At 41.5% G+C, this 15,231-nt stretch overlaps 2 protein-coding genes across 3 annotated transcripts in view; both read left to right on the forward strand.

Moving 5' to 3' along the window:
* LOC139458283 (fibrocystin-L-like) overlaps positions 1-3,473 on the forward strand; it is a 104,763-nt gene extending 101,290 nt beyond the window's left edge. For both annotated transcript variants that reach the window (XM_071239661.1, XM_071239662.1), the window contains one exon: positions 832-3,473. In XM_071239661.1, the coding sequence (XP_071095762.1) occupies positions 832-1,079 (248 nt within the window). In that variant the 3' untranslated portion in view covers positions 1,080-3,473. The remainder of the gene's footprint in view (positions 1-831) is intronic.
* Positions 3,474-4,825: 1,352 nt separating this feature from the next.
* Positions 4,826-10,346, forward strand: LOC139457221 (uncharacterized). Its single transcript, XM_071238636.1, has 2 exons — positions 4,826-4,880; positions 7,474-10,346. Exons 1-2 carry the CDS (start codon positions 4,826-4,828, stop codon positions 10,344-10,346), a joined length of 2,928 nt encoding a protein of 975 aa, XP_071094737.1.
* The last annotated feature ends 4,885 nt before the right edge of the window (positions 10,347-15,231 follow it).

Genomic DNA, 15,231 nt, shown 5'->3' on the forward strand with positions numbered 1-15,231 from the left:
ATTGCATTACGTTTCAAATTTGTGTGGTGTTTTCTGTAATCATGTGTGACAGCTGTTGTTTCTGTGCCTTGAATTAGCGGGGAAATACTCGTACCTGGCAATACTCAATCAACATATTTCGACTTATATTATATATCAATACATCTGGCTGAAGTGGTTTTTTTCAATTACACATCTTTTAACTATAAACTAATGTACCATATATTGGGACCCGTGAAGGTTAGAATAGGTCTTCAGCAACCCATGCTTGCCGTAAAAGGCGACTATGTTTGTCGTAAGAGGCGACTAATGGGATCGGGGGGTCAGGCTCGCTGACTTGATTGATCATGTCATCGTATCCTAATTGCGTGGATCGATACTCATGATATCAATCACTGGATTGTCGGATCCCGACTCGATATCTTACAGACCGCCGTCATATAGTTGGAATATTGCTGAGTGCGGTGTTAGACAAGAAAGCAAACAGACTATATATTGGAATAAATCTACATTGAAATCATTCCTCATTCAACAAAGCAACTGAAGTGCCTTGACAGCGATATAGAGACCAACCATTTCAAGTCCGTGTTGTGGCTTGTGATATGTTTGAATGAAACTCTTTTTTAGCAAATAACACAATTTCCCTCAGGTTTCACAAAAAATAAATAATTGTTTGCTCGACATTCTATAATTCCTGATAAAATATGTTTTGCTCGCCCTTTTATAAAACAAACCAAACCAAACATGTGTGTTTGGAAGCAGTTAACGAAAAGATATTCTACCCCGAACAAAATTCGCAGGAATCCTCCAAGAATGTTTACCCGTGGGTCATTTTTTCATTCTGCTTATCAGATTCCAACGCAGACATCCGGGCACTTGGCAGGGGCAAAGCCGGTTACAGCATCGAAGACTATCTGTTCCGTGACAAAACCTCCAGCAACATTAGAAACCAGGTGCCCGTGCCAAACGCCCCCGCGGCCACAGCAGGTACGGCATTCAGCCTCAGCGTGGACAGTCGCATGGACATGTACGACGACCGACCAACGTCCAGTGTAAGTGCCCGGTCACTTCCCCAGAAGATGCCGCTTCCATCGGACTAGGCCGCAACTGACCTCTACAGCGACTAGAATTGGAACGGCACTTTCCTAATTACTCTGGACATTTTATAGAAAAATGACGAAAACATTCACATAAATGAACAGATTATTTACCTATTTTGCATTTTACATATGTGTAAAGGGGAACAATAATTTAAAATACATAAAACCAAGTTGTAAAATTTGAATGCATATTTCGTTATATGAAATTCTTAAGTAATTTAAAATCGCCCTTTAGTTCAGTTATTTTTTTGAAATCGTCACCTGAGAAATATATGGTGTTTTAATTGTTACGTACCTGTACAAATACAAATTTGCAGTGTTGCGAAAAAACTTCACACTGTATATCAAATCTATTGTTTGTATATAACCATGTGTGTATTTATTATGAAACTAACATTGTAATCACTGGGGTTTTTTTGTAAATACATCTCCCAGATTAATGCACGTGATTTGTACTTTGTATAATTGAACAATTTATCTGAAACCATTTTCAAAAACAATAGTCATTTAACGAAATTCCCGATGCGGACATTTTACGATAATATTTATTTAGATTGAAACATCACAACGTATACTCAATGTTAGCTTCATGTAAAAGTGTCCCATGGTCCATGTTTAGTGTATAATGAGCCTTACCCTGGACGGTGCCTTGCATTTTGTTTTTTCTACCGAGATAAGACTGTTATACGTAAAGTCATTTAGATGAGCCTTAATATTGTTCAAATTTATATGTTGTTGTTGTTATATATATATAACCGTTGATAACGTGTAATGAGTGTCAAAACTCATTGCGAGAACATTTAATGGAACCTAATACTGCTGAATCGCGTTACCAACTTTTGGTTCAAACGTTCGCTTGTCACCCCTTAGACCCGCTATTCGATTCCAGAATGGGTAACAAATATGACAACATTCCCTTTATCTGACATTTAGGCCTGTGGAAAAGGTGTCCGCTCGTCACGCCTGAGACCCGCGTTCGATTCCCTGCACGGTTGCCAAATGTGCATACATTCCTGTTATCTCCCTTTTCGGCCTGTGGATAAAGTGTTTGCTCGTCAGGCTTAAGACCCGCGTTCGATTTCCCATTTGCGTACAAATCGTAAACCCTTTTGTCCCTGTGATTTTGATGTTGTGTTGCTAAAAAGCTAAACCCTATTCTCTCACTCATTTAAGAAATTATTCAAAAAACATTAAATTTTCGAATTACGACAGATGAATTTCTTGAAAGTTACTTTAAAAAAATTCATTAACAAAAGTGAACGGGACAAAGAACAATTTACACAACCTTTGACACATCCCTGAGAGAGCTATATATTCGTTTCAATGCAGAATTCGACTGTATTTTGTTATCTACTTATATACGTTAAGGGCCGGCTATTTAATATTCTTTGGATGGGGGTAGGATCTGTGATATTTCTTAAAGACAGAATATTCCTCTGGTCACTGCTTCGAGATATGTCATTAGTTTCTCTGTAAAGAAGACTCGGGCAGTGTTTCCATGTACATATTCACAACACATTTTGGTCTATATTCAGCATTTTTTTGTCCATAAAACTTGAAACAAAATTATATTCTTCAAATAGTTTCATCCCTCTCCAGAGCATCACATGGTCCTAACCTTCTGGTTCTGTTTGCTGTGAAATGTATATAAATGTATGATGATGATATTATTGTTTTTATTGATACAGCATTATCAACAAATAAACCACGGTAACGTCCTTTCTACATAACGAACCGACATGCCAGCATTATCAATCTAACATAAAATAAATATACATTTTAGTAAACCACCCTCTTGCCATTTATTATCAAGGAAATGTTAAACATGATACAAAAATAGACAATCGAAGAAAACAACAAGCTTTATGAAGAAAATGTCAAATGTGTTTAAATTGGCAAAGTATATATTTACAAATTCATTTTTCATGAATACTTTGTTTTATACTAGATGTTTCCTGTTGAAAGAGTATCCACCTGTTTTTCAATGAGACTTTCGCTTGTAAATTGCACACGTGTTTTATCTAATTGCGAGTAAAACCATTGATATTTTAACAAATCAATTAAATAATAGGAGGAGGTGACCAAATATGCCATGAATGTTTTATCAGATATTACTTTCAATGATCAAACATTTACAAGGAAGGAAACAATTTTGCAACTAAAGGTCAAAATAGTTTGTTTCAGGAACATGAATTTTAAAGTTTTTTAACCAGTAGATGTATAGCGAGTACATGTCACTCTTCCCTATATTCAACGCAAACCTATCGTTGTGTAGCACATGTTTTTTAGATGCTGTTTTTTAGATGATGACATATGCTGTCATTTATCATTGCATGTCTCGTTATCGCAATTCCGTCCTTTTAATATGTCTCTGTTCGATTGCCACGACTGTAACTGTGATAAACTTGGTTTGCTTCTTGTAACGTTTTATTAAATATATTCTTTACAAATGACTTCTTTTTTTTGTGGGAAACCATCGAGGCTCGAAACAATTGTATAATGTATCCATTGGCGGTGGGGTAACTGAGTGGGTCAAGCGTTCGCTCGTCACGCTGAAGATCCGGGTTTGATCCCCACGTGGGTACGATGTGTGAGGCCCACTTTTGGTGTCCCCTGTCGTGATATTGCTGGAATATTGTTTAAAAGCGGCGTAAAACCATCCTCACTCACACACACACACACACACTAGGATCGAGGAAGGACTAAGAGACGTACGTCCGCACGGCGAACTGAATGTGTCCCTCATCCCCCGCCTTGAAATATCTGGAATATTCACTTTGCCACACACAAAAAAGTTTTGTGTCTCATCTTTTGATAATATAAACGATTATAGACCATGACAACAAGCAGAATGGTGTGACAGGGAATGTGAAGGTAGCAAACACCGCACATATAAAATGCTGAACTACTTCAGAAGATATCCGTCACCAGAGTCTTATAGAAAAGTATAGAAAAGCAAGGTCAACATTTAAAACAATAAGAGACCCGTGAAGATTCCGGGATAGGATAGGTCTTCAGCAACCCCTGCTTTCCGTAAAATACGACTATGATCGTCGTAAGAGGCGACTAACAGGATCGGGTGGTCAGGCTCGCTGACTTGGTTTATGCATGTCATCGATCCCAATCCCAATCACTGGATTGTCTGATCCAGACACGATTATTGACAGACCGCCGTCATATAGCTGGAATATTGCTGGGTGCGGCGTTAAACATCAAACCGATTCACAGGCAGGCTTCGCAAATAGGGGTCATAAGAACCCAGCCTTCTTCTTTGAATTCGTTACTGTAAAGAAATAAAATAATATCTCTTCCCATAGCCACAAGAAAAGTAGGGTCGACTGTGTCATGAGCCTGTGTTTTTGAATCAATATCAAATAGTAATGATACCGGGTGTTCGTACCCTGCCCCACCGGTGATACTTGTCACAAATACATGTAAAGGCAAGACAATTAACCTGAACATATCACTGGGTGCAGGACGAAATAAGGAATTACATGGGACATAATTTTGGCCACCGATGCGTCACAAGAGGGTGTCCTCGACATGTCTACCATGCAACGTTTTGAAAGCTTTTTTGAGGCCTTGAATGTTGAAACCTTGATCAAACAACTTTTGACCAAGAGTCTTATGGCGCTCTGGACATAAAGGGAAAGTGGACCGCTGGAAAGTTAAACTGTCATCCCTCTTGTCATACAGTCTTGTGGAGAGTTTTGGTTCACTCTGAATCTTTATGCATAGATCTAAATATGAAACAGATGAGGCGCTCACTGGTCTCCCTTCGTCTTCCTAGTCCTGGTTCAGGTGGGTAAATCAGTGGATGAGGTTTGGCTAGTTCCTGTCATTGGACGATATCAGATACACCTGAAGCTAAAACGTCTTGACCAATCTTATTTTGCTTTTCCCAATTCGAGCAGAAATTCCGATTTATATGCATAAGGAAACACATCAGCAAGAAGGGGAGCACAGTTGGGGACCATGGGGATGCCTACTTCTTACCTAACTTAACCCCCAAATTTTATATAGGCGTTATCAAAGACCAAGTCCAGAATTTCACATGTTTCTCGGTATATTTTAGATGCTGTTTACTTTCATTATTGACAAATTGTCCACAGCCTCTGAGGACAGATATGTAACTGTATCTATGGTCACCCCGTTTTGTAACAAAGCCCCATGGATCAGTGAAAGACGTTTTTCATTAAAGTCCCAGAATTCAGAATGTAAAAAAATCCTCCTTCCCAACAAATTAACAATGCAAGATACATAGATACATGTACAAATACGTTTATTCGCAGTTCAGTGTATAGTTACAAATGTTGCCTGGTTGTTACACCATTCTGCTTGTTGTCACGGTCTTACAACGAGCATAGTCGCCTCTCATGACAAGCATGGGTTGCTGAAGACCTATTCTAACCCGGATCTTCACAGGTTCACAGCATGAGGAAAAAGTCAATTGATTCGTGGATAAGGACATCATATGCAAATTGTAAAATCACAATACAATTAGTTCAGATTGTAAACAGGTGGACAAGTTGCCCATGGTGCTGCACTTCTTTGAGTAGAGTTCCCGCCCTCAGACGAGCTAGAAACCTGAGGTTCAAGGTTTGTCAGGGCAATACCCGTGCTCGTGGGTTTAAACAAAGTTCGGGCTTTCCTCCCACATCAAACTGACACGCCTCGATATCACATATTATATTGTTTAAATTGGCGTTACACCAAGCAAAGCAATAATCCTTGTAACAAAGCAACAAATCCTTTTGATAGTATTACCTTGTGACACACCTGGTTGACGTTGTCATGGTTAGTTGTTATCTATATCAGACACATGCCTAAGCTCACTCAAATAGATCCGTTGTTAGGCTCGGCCATAGCGTGACCTCATACCCTCATAACCCGATCGCGTGGATCGTTGCTCAAATCGAACGTTTGATTGTCAGGTCTATATTCGATTATTTACGGGACGCCTTCATGTTTGTTTGTTGTTTTCTTTCTTTGTTGTTTAACGCCGCATTCAGCAATATTCCAGCTTTTTGACGGCGGTTTGTAAATAATCGAGTCTGGACGGACAATCCAGTGATTGATATCATGAGCATAGATCCACTCAATTGAGATACGATGACATGCATCAACCAAGTCACCTAGCCTGACCACCCGATCCCGTTTGTCGGTTCCTGAAGACCTATTCTTATCCGGATCTTCACGGGTCGCCGTCATAAAGCTGTAATATTTCTTAGCACGGCGTTAAACAACAAACACATATATATCTGCGCTAGTTTCTTCTCTTGCCGCACCTGCATCCCCAACGTATAAACGTGGGTAGAATTTCTCCTGAATACGTACCCATGCTCAATTTGTTGGTCTATGTCCTAACATTGTGATATTCATAATATGCAATTTATTACTACCCACTCCTGTGTCAAAAATTAATGCAACCATTGCCTCGTAGAACCAGCTATATTCGCATAAGTATCCTCGAACAACATACATCCAGTGTTTTTAATGTATTTTTACTCTTATTAATGTATTTACTTGCTATTTGTGCCTCAGGGGCCCTTTTGACTCAGGAAGACACCGTATATTTCCAAATACGACTGTCGTAAGCCTATGTTGAGGTATGGGAGTTACGATCACCTTAGCGCTACGACTGTCGTAAGTCTATGTTGAGGTATGGGAGTTACGATCACCTTAGCGCTACGACTGTCGTAAGTCTATGTTGCGGTATGGGAGTTACGATCATCTTAGCGCTACGACTGTCGTAATTCTATGTTGAGGTATGGGAGTTACGATCATCTTAGCGCTACGACTGTCGTAAGTCTATGTTGCGGTATGGGAGTTACGGTCATCTTAGCGCTACGACTGTCGTAAGTCCATGTTGAGGTATGGGAGTTACGATCACCTTAGCGCTAGGACTGTCGTAAGTCTATGTTGAGGTATGGGAGTAAATATTGATTATGTAAACACCTCTCCAGGTAATAACTTAACAACAGCAGACTGTATACACTATAGTGGTTAATATCCATTTTCAAAGTGCACAAATGAAATACATGAAGGAAATATATTGAAGCCAGTGCTGACACGTGGTTATCTGTAGGCTATCTAGACCTCTGTGTGTCGTCCTGAAAGAAGGTCACACTGATTACACTGACAGGCAAGTGAATCTGAAGAAGTTAGAGCAACATAAATACTCAATATATAAGCGATTATGTGTGCTATAATTGTCACGATTGCTTCCTGGTTGACATGGTAGATAGCCTGGCTCCGGTATTTAGGGCTTAAATATTTGTAACGCAAGGCAAGTATTATATTTTGTCTTTCTATCGATTATGGTATCTTCAACAAAATATTATGACGTTTTGAAGCGATGTGTCAGGCTACATCTGTATCATCACTGTGTCAGGCTACATCTATATCATCACTGTGTCAGGCTACATCCCTATCATCACTGTGTCAGGCTATATCCCTATCATCACTGTGTCAGGCTTCATCTATATCATCACTGTGTCGGGCTTCATCCCTATCATCACTGTGTCAGGCTTCATCCCTATCATCACCTTGTCAGGGTTTGTCCCTATCATCACTGTGTCAGACTCCATCCCTATCATCACTGTGTCAGGCCTCATCACTATCATCACTGTGTCAGACTACATCCCTATCATCGCTGTGTCAGACTACATCCCTGTCATCACTGTGTCGGGCTTCATCCCTATCATCACTGTGTCAGGCTACATCCCTATCATCACTGTGTCAGGCTACATCCCTATCATCACTGTGTCAGGCTTCATCCCTATCATCACTGTGTCAGGCTTCACCACTATCATCACTGTGTCAGGCTACATCCCTATCATCAGTGTGTCAGGCTACATCCCTATCATCACTGTGTCAGGCTTCATCCCTATCATCAGTGTGTCAGGCTTCATCCATATCATCACTGTGTCAGGCTTCACCGCTATCATCACTGTGTCGGGCTTCATCCCTATCATCAGTGTGTCAGGCTACATCCCTATCATCACTGTGTCAGGCTTCATCTATATCATCACTGTGTCAGGCTTCATCCCTATCATCACTGTGTCAGACTCCATCCCTATCATCACTGTGTCAGGCTACATCCCTATCATCACCTTGTCAGGCTTCATCCCTATCATCACTGTGTCAGGCTACATCCCTATCATCACCTTGTCAGGCTTCATCCCTATCATCACCTTGTCAGACTCCATCCTTATCATCACTGTGTCAGGCTACATCCCTATCATCACTGTGTCAGGCTACATCCCTATCATCACCTTGTCAGGCCTCATCCCTATCATCACCTTGTCAGACACCATCCCTATCATCACTGTGTCAGGCTACATCCCTATCATCACTGTGTCAGGCTACATCCCTATCATCACTGTGTCAGACTCCATCCCTATCATCACCTTGTCAGGCTACATCCCTATCATCACCTTGTCAGACTCCATCCCTATCATCACTGTGTCAGGCTACATCCCTATCATCATTGTGTCAGGCTACATCCATATCATCACTGTGTCAGGCTACATCCCTATCATCACTGTGTCAGGCTACATCCCTATCATCACCTTGTCAGGCTTCATTCCTATCATCACCTTGTCAGGCTTCATCCCTATCATCAGTGTGTCAGGCTTCATCCCTATCATCACTGTGTCAGGCTACATCCCTATCATCACTGTGTCAGGCTACATCCCTATCATCACTGTGTCGGGCTTCATCCCTATCATCACTGTGTCAGGCTTCATCCCTATCATCACTGTGTCAGGCTACATCCCTATCATCACTGTGTCAGGCTACATCCCTGTCATCACTGTGTCAGGCTACATTCCTATCATCACTGTGTCAGGCTACATCCCTATCATCACTGTGTCAGGCTACATCCCTATCATCACTGTGTCAGGCTTCATCCCTATCATCACTGTGTCAGGCTTCATCCCTATCATCACCTTGTCAGGGTTTGTCCCTATCATCACTGTGTCAGACTCCATCCCTATCATCACTGTGTCAGGCCTCATCACTATCATCACTGTGTCAGACTACATCCCTATCATCACTGTGTCAGACTACATCCCTGTCATCACTGTGTCCGGCTACATCCCTATCATCACTGTGTCAGGCTACATCCCTATCATCACTGTGTCAGACTTCATCCCTGTCATCACTGTGTCCGGCTACATCCCTATCATCACTGTGTCAGGCTACATCCCTATCATCACTGTGTCAGACTTCATCCCTATCATCACCTTGTCAGGCTTCATCCCTATCATCACTGTGTCAGGCTTCATCCCTATCATCACGGTGTCAGGCTACATCCCTATCATCACTGTGTCAGACTACATCCCTGTCATCACTGTGTCGGGCTTCATCCCTATCATCACTGTGTCAGGCTTCATCCCTATCATCACTGTGTCAGGCTACATCCCTATCATCACCTTGTCAGGCTACATCCCTGTCATCACTGTGTCAGGCTACATTCCTATCATCACTGTGTCAGGCTACATCCCTATCATCACTGTGTCAGGCTACATCCCTATCATCACTGTGTCAGGCTTCATCCCTATCATCACTGTGTCAGGCTACATCCCTATCATCACTGTGTCAGGCTATATCCCTATCATCACTGTGTCAGGCTTCATCTATATCATCACTGTGTCGGGCTTCATCCCTATCATCACTGTGTCAGGCTTCATCCCTATCATCACCTTGTCAGGGTTTGTCCCTATCATCACTGTGTCAGACTCCATCCCTATCATCACTGTGTCAGGCCTCATCACTATCATCACTGTGTCAGACTACATCCCTATCATCGCTGTGTCAGACTACATCCCTGTCATCACTGTGTCCGGCTACATCCCTATCATCACTGTGTCAGGCTACATCCCTATCATCACTGTGTCAGACTTCATCCCTGTCATCACTGTGTCCGGCTACATCCCTATCATCACTGTGTCAGGCTACATCCCTATCATCACTGTGTCAGACTTCATCCCTATCATCACTGTGTCAGGCTACATCCCTATCATCACTGTGTCAGGCTACATTCCTATCATCACGGTGTCAGGCTACATCCCTATCATCACTGTGTCAGACTACATCCCTGTCATCACTGTGTCAGGCTACATCCCTATCATCACTGTGTCAGGCTTCATCCCTATCATCACTGTGTCAGGCTTCATCCCTATCATCACCTTGTCAGGCTCTGTCCCTTTCATCACCTCGTCACGCTTCGTCCCAGATTATCCAAATCAAAGTTTTAAGTGATAAGTGTTAAATATGAATATGAATAATATGTTGAATAATAATTTGAAGAAATATCATTGTAGGTTGAGCGAATGATTCATTTATTCATATTGTTGACTGAATCAGTCAGTTCCGAGAGAACTCATCTAACTGCATATCTCTTCATAAGGTTATGAGGTTAATATATAGCAGTCTCCATTCAGATATATAACTGGTGGTATGCAAGTGTAATAGGCGCCCTCTGGCAGGCTTCCCAGTGACAGGATTGTAATCGGAGAGTACTAAGTTCGAACCCTGTTCATATGATTTCGGACTTTGCGTTGTGTTCTACTGTGATCAGTCATGAACAGTGTACTCTCTCGAGGTTCTATGGTTGGTCAGGTTCTCAACTTTGCCAAAACAAAACTAAGACAAAATCAGAAATTAAATGATTCATTAAACTTAAAAAATGTACAAATTAACAGTAAATCAGAAAAATACAAAAAGAAAACACTCACACACAATTGAACTTTTACTATTACAACTATACTAAATAAATACCTTACAAAACCTACATTTTAACTTTTTTCTTACTCTCCAACCTACCTAAGTCCTTATTTCTACATGTTTTTCCTACAACTACTTTTCCCCCACCCGACTACCACATAAACTAAACCTAAACCTAAAACTAGTCGTAAGGAAAACCTTATTGCCTAGAAGGATGTTCCCACGTAGTGGGTCTTGTGGACCTTCTTGTTGGGATACCCAAAACTTCAGACAACTAATCTCGGTCGTATCAGGCTTTTATACCCACGGAGCTAACCATATTCATAGGTCACGGGTCATACAATCTTCTAAATTTCCCATTGGTCAAATGATAATTCCGAACATAGCGTGCTCGGCGCCACCTAGATCCGGAAACACGCTACGGCAGGAAGACATGTGGACCTCGCAACCGTCATAGGGAATTCCAATGGAATTTTACTGCCAAACGTCAGTAATAAATAGATTAATTGACTACAAGATAACGACTTCCACCAGCCCTGCTAAAGCACTACAAAGCCCTATGATTTACAACCCTTACTGTACATGAAAATTAAACTTGCCGCCATATTACCTGATAAATTACGATCTATTTTTAGCCCAACTACCACATACCTCCCCCCTTAAGATAAAAATTACCCAATTTTGTCCCCAAAATACTGCTTTCTTAACACGCTTTCATTCTTACAGATAAATAACAGATCAACAGAAAAACAGCAAAAAGGAAACATCAACAACAACAGCTTCAGTCTGAGTCCAGGTTGTTGATGGCTTCCAGCTCCTCTTCCTCCCGCTCCTCCCTAGATCTCCTCCTTGACGGCAGCCAGTGTCTCCTGTGCTCTGCAGCTTCATTGAGTGATTTCTGGCTGGCTGACAAACATGCTGCTCCTTGAGATGAAGACGATCCAGAAACGGAGGTCGAGGTTCCTGTTGTCCTTCGCCACGGAAACAACACTGAGCAAGGACTCAAAAAACTAGCATTTGGTAAACGGACTGGCTGTACTTCACCCAAAGAATGTATCTTGAGGTGCCGTCTACAGGAGCTGGATTTATTTAAAACCCTCTTGCAGGTGCTGCACTGGTGGCGGAGGATGTCCTCCTTATGCCGGGCCAACCAGTGGTCTAGATATTCTCCATACTTCGTAAAAACTCTGCTAATGCAGCCTGGGACTTTACAACGCATCCCCTCCTCCGTCCATAATGGCCACTCCTGATCCATAAAGTCCTTCAACTCCTCTGGTTTGACATTGACTTCGAACGTGTCCATCCTAAAACAAGTGGACGATAACTTCCAAGTAATCGATGTCGCCCTACAAACATTCTTTTTATTTCTTATGTTTAAAACCAACACCCAACTTTAAAAAAAACAAATACAACATAAATTAAGAGATATAATTTATTTTGGAAAATAACGAAGCATAACGACAAAACTTATTAAAATCAGACGCGATAATCAGAGATTTTACAAATCTCCTAGCACTACGGGGAAAACATTTTCCTTGGCTTTACAACCCTCCCTACTCTAGTTCTAACTGGTGATGGAGATAGACTACACTCAACACCATCCCCCTCTTCCTGCACAATAGATTCATCTGTTGACTCTGGAGTAGATTCAGTAGACAAAGATAACTCTGTCCTTGGCCTATCAGAATGTAACCAATTCTGGGGTGTATCTGTACCCTGGAAAGGTTTAAGATGATCCACATGCACATTGACAATACGACTACTACTGCTTTTCTGAATTTGGTAGGTTAAGTCTGAAACGTAACCAACTACAAGATAAGGACCATCCCAACCTAATCCCAACTTTTGATTTGCCTTTGGTGGATACCACCACCAGACAAACTCCCCAATTTCAAAAGACCTAGTCTTTAAGCCTTGTTCATAATTCCGTTTTCAAGCTGCAGCCGCAACTCCTAACCATTCAGAGGCAAATTGGAAGACTTTCTGCATGGTTTCCTGTAACCACTTGACATAAGCAACTGAACATTGTTGAACCTGAACTCCAGGTGGATTCTCCACCATGACATCTATCGGTACTCTTATCTCACGACCTAACATCATCAGATTTGGAGAACAATGTGTGCTTTTATGTTCGCTGCAACGGTATGCCATGAGAAGATATGGAAGGTGATCATCCCAATCCAAAGGTTCTTGCTGGACATAAATGGATAGCATTTGCTTAAGCGTACGATTAAAACGTTCTATCATCCCATCAGATTGGGGTCGGTACGGTGTAGTTTTGGTCTTCTCTATTCCCAACAATGCACAGATTTCTGCAAATAGATTGGACTCAAACTCCCTTCCCTGATCGGTATGGACCTGTAAAGGGCAGCCAATACGACAGAATACTTCTGAGACCAGCTTATCAGCAACAGTAACGGCAGTATGGTTTAGGATTGCAAAGGCCTCTTTCCACTTTGTGAAATAATCCCCAACAACCATAATATATTCATTGCCTTGTCGACTGATTGGTAAAGGACCCATAATATCGATGGCAATGCATTCAACGGGAGAGCGAACTTGAAACTGTCTCAATCGAGATTTGCCCTTCCCAGGACCAGGTTTGCATCTAGCGCAAAATAGGCACGCTTTACACCACAATTTGATGTCCTTTGACATGCCTGGCCAATAAAACCTGGACTTGATAGATTGCAGTGTTTTGTCTCTACCAAAATGACCTGCTGACCTATTACTATGCAGATGTTGAAATATGTTATCCCTAACCATGGCTGGAGCAACCAGCTGTACCCGGGGACCAAAGAAGTCAGATTATATTTTGCGGTACAACAGTCCATTTTCAATAACTAGGCTATCCCACTGACCCCAAAGACATTTAGCCTCTGCAGACAAATCTACTATTTCTGTTCTGGAGAGTCTATCTGTACTCGTTTTCAGTAACTCCAAAATTGGACCTATACCCTTGTCAGCTTTCTGTCCTCCTAATAACTCATCTCTTGTCCAGATTGGTAACCAATTAGGAACACTAGCAGAGTTTTCCACAGAGGTATGCGATGGGATATGCCCACCTTCTGCGGAACAATCACTACAAGTAGCCATTGCACTATCGCTAACGGAAAGTGGAGAAATTCTGGTGGAGTCCATGACCTGAGAGTGGGAACCATCATTTTTAGAAATACTGTCCACCATCCCAGTGTGTAACACCTGACATGTACTACTTTTAACTGATGACAGTCATTTGAAGAGCATGAAGCACATTCCGAACATTCCTCAAACCCACACTTTATAACTGGTTTACGTGATAAGCTATCAGCATTTTGATGTTTGGTGCCCGCTCGATTTCAAAACTATATGTCTCAATGATACTTAACCATCTTGCTAGAATTCCTTCAGGATCCCTGAAGTTTTTCAACCATATCAGTGGAGCATGATCTGTTGCTATCAGGAATTTTCGACCATACAAGTAGTGTCGAAATGATTTCAGAAAAGTGACTACTGCTAACAATTCTCGCTTGGTGGTGCAATAATTTCTTTGTGCCGGACCAAGAGTTTTACTAGCATAAGCTAAGACCTTTTCTTTCCCATTCTGCACTTGTTAGAGAACAGCTCCCATACCGTATTCACTAGCATCCATATCAAGTATAAACAGACCTTCATCCTGAGGAAATGCCAGTACTCGAGCATCTAATAAACATTGTTTCAACTGACAAAAAGCACTATCACATTCCTCAGTCCAAATGAAAGGAACACCCTTCCGTGTTAGTCTATTCAAAGGAAAAGCTATCTCCGAGAACTTTGGTACAAAGTGTCGATAATAACCAAAGAGTCCTAGAAAGCTACGGACCTCTGTTCGGTTTTCAGGTTTGCGCCAGGTATTGACTGAACTAGACTTTTCAGGATTACATCTTATCCCTTCTGCTGAAACTATATGTCCAAAAAATGAAACTTCAGTTTGGAAGAGTGTACACTTCTTAGGTTTGAGTTTCAAATTTGCTAACCGTAACTGCGTAAATACCATCTTTAGATTTTCCAAAGCACTACTAAAATCTGGGCCAAAGATGATCACGTCATCCAGATAGCAAAGACATTTCTTCCACCTTAATTTTCCTAACACTCTGTCCATAAGCATTTCAAATGTAGCCGGTGCATTTGTTAACCCAAAAGGCATGACATTGAAATGGTTTAATCCTACATGTGTAGCAAAAGCAGTTTTGTGTTTATCTCTAGGATCCATCTTTACCTGCCAATATCCGCTTGCTAAATCCAAAGTGCTGAACCACTTAGCACCCCCTAAAGTTTCCAATGTTTCATCCATACGAGGTAACGGATAAGCGTCCCTCTTACTGACAGAGTTCAGTTTCCTAAAGTCAACACAAAATCTACAGGAACCATCTTTCTTGGTCACTAAACAAACTGGCGCTGA

Source organism: Haliotis cracherodii, unplaced genomic scaffold, assembly GCF_022045235.1.
Source record: "Haliotis cracherodii isolate W230 unplaced genomic scaffold, xgHalCrac1.p SCAF_12, whole genome shotgun sequence".
NCBI lineage: Eukaryota > Metazoa > Mollusca > Gastropoda > Lepetellida > Haliotidae > Haliotis > Haliotis cracherodii.